This window comes from Salminus brasiliensis, chromosome 17 (assembly GCF_030463535.1).
Source record: "Salminus brasiliensis chromosome 17, fSalBra1.hap2, whole genome shotgun sequence".
Taxonomy (NCBI): Eukaryota; Metazoa; Chordata; class Actinopteri; order Characiformes; family Bryconidae; genus Salminus; species Salminus brasiliensis.
Window position 1 is genome coordinate 12,957,219 of NC_132894.1, and position 10,343 is coordinate 12,967,561.

Below are 10,343 nucleotides of genomic sequence, written 5' to 3' on the forward strand. Positions count from 1 at the left end.
CTACCAAATTTGACATGGTGAATATTGTATGCCTATAATTGAGGAAATTGCAAATATGAGGGAGTAATATTATATAGTTGTTGTTTTTTTTTGTTTTGTTTTTTAATACTTTTTGGAGACTTCATTCGTTTGACTGTGGTGGGAGATTTTACATACAACAGATGAACTGTATTTTAGACATCATTCCCCTCATGCTCTAGACAATGTGCTAGTCACATGATCGTGTTCTAACTTAGTTAGCGTTGTCATGGACACCAGCATTTGTTTGCAAATAAACAGTTTTGCGTGTATAAAGAAATTTACTGTGACGTCACCTCCTGGAAACCGTCATCAGAGAAAATGTAACCCCTGCTTTTCTTAGCTGTGGCTGAGGCACCTAAAAGTAGAAAGCGATATAGCTAGCTAGCTAGCTAGCTTTAGCTATAGCTATAAGTCAGACTCCAGAGTATATATGAGACTCTTTTCATTAGGATTACTACGATCACAGGGTGCTGGCTTCTTACTAGTTCCCAGAATTCAAAAGACTTCAGCAGGGTGGCGAGCCTTTTTATATTAAGGCCCCCCAACTTTGGAATAACCTTCTAGACAATGTTCGAGACAATCTTCAAGTCTAGGCTGAAAACTCACTTGTTTAGTTTAACTTTTGGTAGTTAATGTTTTCCTTTAGATAAAGGTTGCAGATCCAGACTCATGGACACAGAAATTGTGGTAAACTGATGCTGGAGCTGTCGTCCCGCCAGTTGCACACAGTCACTCGGATGCCACTGTTTCAGGGTGCTCCTGTGTCTGTGTTACCTTCTGGCTCCCTCCTTTTAGGGTGATTGTTCTGATCAGATCTGCCGAGAGTCGCTAGCCACACTCTGATCATCTTCACATGCTCTGTACTCCATAAATCCAAACAGAACTAATTCATGACTAGACACCTGTCTACCAGACACCAATGGTAAACTGACTTCTGGGCACTCCTGCGTCAGACCAGCTGCCCACCCTCCAGTAGCCCTCCTTAGTTACCCTCCGTCATTACCAAATACATTGAAGTTTACATGGACTCTAAGTATTTGCTATTATTATTATCACCATTAGCTGTCATCATTTCTTACACCTGAGCAGAAGAACAGTCTTACGGTGTGGTACAATGTGTTTTATCAATAATTAAATAGTTTCAATCAGAAGTCTTGGTTCCTCCCTAGGTTTCTGCCTCCAGCTCAGAGTGAGTTTTTTTCCTTTCCACTTTTTTCTCTGGCTTGTTTACTGTCAGGGTTTTATGGGTTTTTTTTTTATGTTTTGTTTATCTTTTGCCTTATTACTGGATTGCTGTACAGCTGCTTTGTTGCGTTTGATAGTTGTACAAATCTTGTTATAATGACTAATTGACTTTTATTTTATTTTTGTATGACTTGTTTTGGGGAAAGAATACACACAGGACAAAATGTATGTAACTCTTTGGGCTACAGAGAACATATAGCTCTACTGCACTTCCTCCACTAGGTAACTCTGACCTTAATTTAATGCACATAAGGCCTCTGCATAAACCTCCTGTACTGTGGCAATCTCTGGTGACCAATTCAGTCAGTAAATGGTCTTCTGATGCAATGGATTCCTTAAAGAGCTGCTCTGAAACAGCTGACTGGGACACTCCATGCTAAGGACACTTGAAATTCCTCCAACACAACACACACACAGGAATTGTGGGACATGGCTCATTATGGCCAAAAGGTTTATTTTAACCACTCCAGGCTTAATTAGATGTTCCACTGCCTGTGGTGAGGACACAGGAAAGGAATAATTCTTTGTATTAGTAGAAAAGTGCCCCTGAAGAGTCTTCTTCCTGAAGGTCTTTGCAGTCCAGCTGGACATTGGATTGGCCTTTCTAGAAATCCTACAAACGGTAGGAAAAGTTTCTTGGTAGTCCAGACCTCAAACTGACCTCCACTGTTCCTGTTAACTTCCATTTCTTAATTATTTTATGAGCTGCAGAAATAGCTTCCTGAAATGCTTTGCCATCCTCTTATAGCCATCCCCTGCTTTGTGTGCCTTGGCCTGGCCTTTCCTAAGTGTGATTGTGGACAAGCTAATTAAGGGCAAAGACTCAAGTCTGCTAGAGGTAAAATTGGCAAAAAAAAAAAAAGAATAATAAAAGAATAACATAACAATAACTTTATATTTCAAGAGACAACAGCAACGCAGACCGACAATAATACTAGCTAAAACAGACGACCTGCCTAATGCAAGCCTGAGAGAGAAAGAGAGAGCAGGCGATTGAAAATGAAATACTAGAAACTATAGAATAATAATAGAAACTGTGGAGAAAAATAAATAAATTATTTATATATATATATATATATATATATATATATATATATATATATATATATATATATATATACACACACACACACACATATATACACACTGCAGTTTTGCCTCAATGGCTATACATTTATTTGGCTATACATGGTAGTAATTTTACTGTGTATTTATTAATATTCATTGTCATAGTTATATTGCTTTAGGAGTATTTAACGTTTTTTTTTTTTTAACTATAGTATGGTCACCCTACTTTAATAAAATGCACCATGTAGCTGGTGTTTTAAAAGAGAACGTAACGCCAAGCTAAATAAGCACTTAATAAACGTAAAGCTTCCTGTCATGTCCGCCACCCAAACCCCTCAATATTGAATATTTAAGTCGGCGTATATGTGTCTAATAATGAAACGCTGTTCTAGCAGAGAACACGCCTTCACTCGCCTCCCCACCTGGCGGCGCTGCTACAGGCTGCACACATCTGGTAACACCGTGCACAGAAGAAGCAGGAGGCGAACATGGCGGCGTCCATCTGTAGGACGTTAAAATACCTTAATCAGACGACATGCCCCAACTTTAAGGTATGGCATTATGTATGTGTTATGATGAGCATATGTATACAGAGAGTCTGTAGGTCTGTTATGCAGCAGTCTGACTTTCTGTGCGAATACAGAAACATTACAGGCAGAGAAGCGCTGTTCTGTCCAGCACGCTTCACAGAGACACAGTCAGAGACACAGAGCAGGACATCAGGACACGCAGACAGGTCCCTTTGACAGTAGCTTAATAAGATAAGACGTTAGTTGGATTAATAAGCTCACATATATATATAATCACTATAATATGATCTATATATTAAACGGAAATGTTCTGTTGATAAATAAAAATAACCCAGTGCACGGCCCTGTTTTCCAGTCTATTAGTTCCTCATCATTGGAACTATAGAAATATGACAACTGGGCCTCTTCAAAACATTAAGCAGGTCTTGTGGGGTGTTCCCGGTATGCATTGGTCAGTCCCTACCAAAATTGGTTCAAGAAAGGACAACCTTTGAACTGGTGACAGTGTTGACTTAATAACTAACAATGTTGATGGTTAATCACTGTGCACTGGTTAATATGCACATAAATGTGAACTAATGATCTATTCCTGTGGATACAGGGTGTTGCATCCTTTCTGGATGTGCACTTTTCCCAGCCTGTGGTGATTCCTGTACGGACAAAGAGGCGCTTCTTCATCTCTCCCTCAAAGATCAATAACGAGATGACCCCTTCAAACCAGCAGAAAAAGGCACGGGCCGCGGGGGTGATCTTGAAGCAGGAGTACTTTGAGAGATCCATCAACATTTCATGCACAGGTACACCAGTTACCACCTGACATTATCAAGTTTTTTTGTTTGTTTTTATTTCTTGAAGGCAATGTGCTTTCTGATGTTTTTATCTGGTATATTTTTCTTGCTTTGTGTAATCGATAGCTGGGATCGTGGATCCATACATTCCTCCTGAGGGTGATGCTCGCCTCTCTTCGCTGTCTAAAGAGGGTCTAAAACAGCGCACGGAGCAGCTGCGACAAAGTGCTGCCTCACAGCTGGCGTAAGAATCTCTGTGTCTAATGTTTCCTACATGCCTCGTAACATATTTAACCGGGATTTGCCAGTTCATTTTCTTCATACATACTGTGCCCACTGACATGCTGACACGATGTTACCATATTGCTATCAGTTAGTATCAGTGCTGTGTTCAGTGTGATCCAACCCTCAAACAAAATCTGGTCACTGGTGCTTTTATCGCTTTGATGGATGGGGTAGAGGACGGTTGATGATTTTTACAACAAAAGATTGATCTTGGGTTGAGATGTCAAGACCTACAAAGTGCAATTAAATGGGAGGGGTCCTCAAGAGTTAACACTGTGTGACTGTGAAATGCAGTACCCAGTAGAGGCAGTATAATAGATACAGTAAATCTGTGTGTGTGTATGTATATGTGTATGTAGAGAGAGAGAGAGAGAGAGAGAGAGATAGATAGATAGATAGATAGATATCATGGTAATAAAATGGCTTTCTGTTTTATTGTGCTGTTGTGGATATTTGTTGTTCTGCTTTGTGGTCATTTGCAGTGTTTGAGAGTGAGGTCCCAGGTGATTTGGATCAGATTTTCTTTACATTTACGGCATTTAGCAGACGCTCTTATCCAGAGCGACTTACTTCACTGTAGTGATGGTATTGGGCAGATGATGAGCAGTGCCTGACTTCTTCCAGACATGATGCTTAGACTTGAGACCAGAAAGTTTAGTCTTGCTTTCATTTAGGAAGAGTCCTGGTTGTTCCAGACTTCTGCCACTTAAGAGGTATGGAGGCCACTGTATTGGGAACTTGGGAACTCTCAGTGCTGCAGAATATTTTACGGCCTTCTCCAGAACTGTGCCTCCACACAATTCTGTCTCCGAGCCCTACAGGCAGTCAGGTGTGCGTTTTTCCAAATCATGTCCAATTAATATCTCAGAGATGATGATGGGAAACGGGGGGCCTCCAGAGCACAATTTCAAGTGTTATAGCAAAGGGTCTGCATACTGATGTCCATGCGAAATTTTTGTAATACATGAACATATGTAGTACAGTTAACCCTACATATGGCCTAAGTTCTAGTGTTTGCACACATTTTACTTACAGCTCAGTCATTCATACACTATTATTTCTGCAAACAGAACAAACTTTTTCCCTTGCATAGTAAACTGGCAACTCGCCATGTCGTTTGATTTTTTACATATTTTTGTGTGATTTTGATGTTGTATAAAGCCTTAACATCTCATTTTTGTGGGGATTTTTTAGGATACGTAAAATAAAGGATCACGACTCTGAGTTCTCTACTAAGGAGTTTGCTGTACGAGCTCAGGAAATCTTCATTGAGGCCCATTTGGCCCTGACACAGTAAGATACACATTTGTCCTGTTCTGTTAAGATGAAGGCTTTACACCTGGATTCACTGTTCGATCCTTATTAATTGTGATGAATGTTTGCAGTTCCCAGTTATATCAGTATCAATAATCAAACATCCATAAATATCCACATGCAGGTAACTCAGTCCAACCACCTTATGCTGTTGAATTGAAATGTGTTGTGGTATGTTGGAAATGTGAATGTTGAAATGTGGTGTGGTAATTGGAGATGAAATACACTATATGGACAAAAGCATTGGGACATTTGCTCATTCATTGTTTCTACTAAAACCAAGGGAATAAAAAAGTGTATACTACTGTCCAGGGAAGGGTTTCCACTGAGTTTTGAAGTATTGCTGTGAGAATTTGATCGCATTCAGCAATAGGAGTATTAGTGAGGCCAGAATGTTGAATGATGACTACCCCACTTCATCCCCAACTCCTAAGCTCATCTCATCAGTATTGGTTGAAGAAGAGTTCCACTGCTACACAGCTCAGTGCTCGGGGGGGCTTTATAACCCTCTAGCCCACACCTGACATTAGGCAGCATGGTGCCAATAGGTTCATGCTTATCTGCTTCAGAGAGTCCTATTCTGGCTCTACTTCTGTATAGGGGCTAGACAAACTGTTTGTCAGCTATGGGTGCAACTTAAAGTAGCTGAATGCATTCATTAAAAAGGGTGTCCACACACATTTTTACAGTCAGTGTTATAAACAGGGCTCTGATGTTGATAATAATTGTTTTTGCATGTTTTGAATAATTTGAGAAGTGTTAAAAATATGAATGCCCTCAATCGGAATGTCTCATGTTATAGGTTCAACAAAGAGAAACTTCATTCGTTGGTCACTGAAAGGTGTTACCCTGTATGTAATTCACTGTTTTGTCATAAAATTTCTGAAATATGGTTGTCATGGTTTGGCAGTGTCACCATGCTGTTCTGCTCTGTGTTGTAGGAGATGGTTCGAGGGAATCGATTTAAAACACTGCGCTGGAGCTTCATTGAGTCACTGGAGCCGCCAAGATTGGTTCATGCCCGATGCCCTGACATGATCAGCAAGGGCAATCTGTATGGTCAGGTGACAATTCGCATGCACTCCAGACAGGTAAGTGCAGTAAGTGAGTGTAAATGGTTAGGTCTATACTTGACCAAGCTGAAAAGCACAACATTATGTTAATTTTTCCTTGTTTTGGGGTTAATCAGACACTGGCTGTCTATGACCGATTTGGCCGGTTGATGCTGGGAAATGAGGAGGAACCCAGGGACGTCTTGGAATACCTGGTGATGGAGAGGCACCTGGTCAACCCGTACGGATGCTGGAGACTACATGGCAAGATTGTTCCAGCCTGGGCACCACCTAAAGACCCCATCATTAAGGTTTGTGGGTTTGATGGTTCTCAAACTGACAATAGCTGAGAATGGTGCCTGAATACATTATATGTCCAAATGTTTGTGGACACCTCTATTGAATGCATTCAGCTACTTTAAGTTGTACTCATTGCTGACGTAGATGTGCACACACACACACACACACACACACAGACACAGCTTGTCTACTCACTGTAGAGAAGTACTGCCAATAGACTCTCTGTGGAGCTGTGGAACTGAATGATGTTGCTCTATCTAATACCTTTGGGATGAGTTTCATCCTGACCTTTTTAGCTCTCCTATCGCTGAATGCAATTAAATCTTCACAGCAATGCACCAAAATCAGAAGAAATCCATAAAGTGTATGTGCCTTTTACGTTATGTTAATGTTAATATGTCAAGGTTTCTACCATCTGCATATTAGGGGTGTACCAGTTAACTTATTAAGAGTATAATTTCTGATATATATGATAAGAGACACCTAGATGTCTAATGTTGACCATCTGCATGAGTTCTAAGGAAGATGATACATGAGAGACCCTCAAATTACTTTTTGTTACATTGGACACCCTGTTTTTTTTAGCAGTATTTCTAATAGAGAGGCATGTAAGCTGTACAGTACACTAGTTCATTCTCTGTGGTTTAATTTAATATATAACACATGTCTTTTACTTACTACTGCTTGTTTTTTCCCTCTTTTCCTCAGACTGTCATGATCCCAGGCCCTAAGCTCAAACCACATGAGGAGTTTGAGAGTCTCAATTATGAGGTCCCTAAACCCAAGGCAGTGCAATGGCACAAATAATCCAGAGGGTGGCGCATCCATCCTCTATGTACAGAGTCAGTGTTGACTTATGAAATAAAGTATTTTCATGTTGCGTTTCTTCTTTGTTGTCATGGAAGTGTTGTAGGAAAATGTACATTCTGTATGTACAATCTGGATGGACAAGCAGGTAACCAGGAAATCTAACATTAAACTTTAGTTAAAAGTGGATGTTTGGTACAGTATGTTTTATTTCACAGTGATTGCTAGACATTTTTAATAACATTGCTTATATGTACTTTTGGCTTCCATTAGAAAAGTCTAAACTCATCTTAAAAATATATATATAAAAATATGCTTCATGTTGTCTCAACCAAAAAACATACCTCATATTGGATGAAAGTGCTACTGAACAGGAAACACTGAGCAAAACATTGAAACATTGTTGACTTTCTTCTTAACATTCAGTGGTGTTTTCCTTCAAATTCAATTTACTTCTGCAAATTTTCCTTTACTTTATGACATGATGCATTGTCATGCTTGCAGTGGCTGTTAGCAGATTGGTAAATTGTGGTCATAAAGGAATGCACACTACTTGGATAGGCTGTGGCATTCAAGTCAGGACTGATTGGTGTTAATGAAGCCAAACTGTTCTGAGAAAACATTCTCCATGCCATTGCTCCACCTCCTCAAGCCTGGACTGTTGACCCAAGACAGGATGGGTCAATGGATTCATGCTGTTGGCAAGAGAATCTGGGCCTACCATCTGCAAGCCTCAACAGAATTTAATACTAATCAGACTAGGCTCTGTTTTTCCTTTCTTCAGCTGTCCAGTGTTGGTGAGTCTGTGGCCGCTGCAGCCTCAGCTTTCTGTTCTTGGCAGACTGAAGTGGAGCGTGATGTGGTCTTCTGCTGTTGTAGTTAAGTGTTAGTATAAGTGTTTATTGCTTATATAGATGGAATTATGGTCAATATAATTTTGTTACAAAATAATGTCAATTAAATAAAATCTATTATGTAAAAGAAGTGCTTGCATAAATATTTAACCCCTTTAAAGTAACTGACCTAATTCACCAGAGGTCCAGGTAATTGGTGCTAGTAGTCTCGCTATTGGTGAAACGGAAATCACCTGAGTGCAGAGAATGTGTCTCGAAACTGCAGTATAAAGACACCTGTCTGGAAGGTCCTGTTCATAGTTAATCTGTATTCCTGACTGGAAATACACCTTGAAGACAAGAAAAGAGTATGGTCAGGGGACGACAGGGGAAAAACAACTGAATGTCCCCTGGAGTTCGGGTAAATCCATTATTAAGAAATGGAAGGAATATGGCACGTGTAAATCTGTCTAGAGCAGGCTGTCCTCACAAACTGTGACTGTGCAAGAAGGAACCTAGTGAGGGAGGTCACCATGACCCTTATAACTGAGACTTGTAATTCTTGTCGAATCGCCAAATTGTATTGACCATAATTCCATTTATAAAAGCAATAGAAGGGGAAAACATCCAAGTGGGTGAATACGTTCCTTATTAGATGACTTTAACCCTTTCACTGAACTTAATTGAAAAGACTGAACTCGAGCGGCACCAAAAATGAGCTAAACTGAAAGTGATGCATTAGAGGCCTGGCAGAACATCCCTAGGGAAGATGCAAAACATGTAGTGATGTCTACAGTAGTGTTTCAGCATTTGCGACCAAGTACTAGACATGACTATTTCATTTATTGCTTTTTATACCTTTCTCTACTCTAACTACTGGTCTCCTGCAATTTACCCTCATAGTCAATGTTTCAAAACCAGCGTGCTGTACACTGTAAAAAAAGGAGTTGTTTCTTGAGGAACGTCTAGGTTGCTCCAAGAACTCAGACGTTTCTCAGTGTTCTTAGAGGTGTCTGTAAGAACTTTTGGGAACTTTTAACCTTTTTTTTGATGGTTACTTTAAGCAAAGGTTTCAAATTGAAGAACCTCCAGAAGTTCCACAAAGAGCTTGTGTAGTAGTGTAGGAAACCAAAACCACAAAACAGTCTTGCACACCCATCTGTCTTTTTATCATGGCTTTGTGAACAAAGGATAGACTTCCATTCAGGTTTCTTTGATTCTAAGCCATGTGATGTAACATAAACACACACTTGACCTCCCACCAGTCTGTGAAACTGGCTGATTCTAATGAATATACAGTCATGCCCGAAAGTATTCATACCCCTGGCAAAGTTTGACTTAAATTTACTTTTATTTAACCAGAAATTATATTTTTGCCTTGAAACGACACAGGCATCTCCCAGGATATAACATGATGATGTACAAGAGGCATCATTGTGGGAAAAAGTATTTCTCAGCTTTTATACACATTTGAACAAAAAGTGGCATGTCCAAAATTATTCATACCCTTTGAAAACTGTCACAGTATATGGGAAAATCCAAAGTTCTATACCATTCCAAATAGTCCAAGCTGTTTTAAAGCATCCTAATTACCCTGATTCATTGGGAACAGCTGTTTTAATCAACTCAACAGGAGAAAAACAGCAGCTCTCTGCAGTTGGTTTGTGGACAATCATGGCTAAGACAAAGGAGCTCACTAAGGACCTGCGGCTGTGCATTGTGGCCGCTCACAAGTCAGGAAAGGGCTATAAAGCCATATCAAAATGTTTTCAAGTGCAAAGTATTATTAAAAAATACAAGAAGTTCCGCACTGTGGAAAATCTCAGAAGATGTGGTCGGAAGCCAAAAGTGACACCTGTGCTGGCCAGGAGAATAGTGAGAGAGGTGAAGAAAAATCCAAGGATCACCACCAAGGCCATCCTGGTGAATCTGGACTCTGCTGGTGGCGACATCTCAAGGCAGACAGTTCAACGGACACTGCACACTGCTGGGTTCCACGGACGCAGGCCAAGGAGGACACCACTTCTCCAGAAAAGGCACACAAAAGCCCGCTTGACCTTTGCAAATGCTCATCTGGACAAAGAAGAAGACTTCTGGTGT

At 40.2% G+C, this 10,343-nt stretch overlaps 1 protein-coding gene across 1 annotated transcript; it reads left to right on the forward strand.

Moving 5' to 3' along the window:
• Positions 1 to 2,752: 2,752 nt before the first annotated feature.
• mrpl45 (mitochondrial ribosomal protein L45) lies at positions 2,753 to 7,489 on the forward strand. Its single transcript, XM_072660419.1, has 8 exons — positions 2,753 to 2,885; positions 3,466 to 3,661; positions 3,779 to 3,896; positions 5,132 to 5,230; positions 6,054 to 6,102; positions 6,193 to 6,342; positions 6,441 to 6,614; positions 7,312 to 7,489. The coding sequence occupies exons 1-8, from the start codon at positions 2,823 to 2,825 to the stop codon at positions 7,408 to 7,410; spliced, it is 948 nt and encodes a 315-aa protein (XP_072516520.1). The 5' UTR covers positions 2,753 to 2,822; the 3' UTR covers positions 7,411 to 7,489.
• Positions 7,490 to 10,343: the final 2,854 nt, after the last annotated feature.

Excerpts from the sequence above, each read along its gene's own strand:
- mrpl45 (XM_072660419.1), top strand. The coding sequence starts at position 2,823 with ATGGCGGCGTCCATCTGTAGGACGTTAAAATACCTTAATCAGACGACA. Across the intron at positions 6,103-6,192 it reads TCACTGAAAGGTGTTACCCT|GAGATGGTTCGAGGGAATCG; the intron begins GTATGTAATTCA and ends TCTGTGTTGTAG. Across the intron at positions 6,343-6,440 it reads TTCGCATGCACTCCAGACAG|ACACTGGCTGTCTATGACCG; the intron begins GTAAGTGCAGTA and ends GGGGTTAATCAG.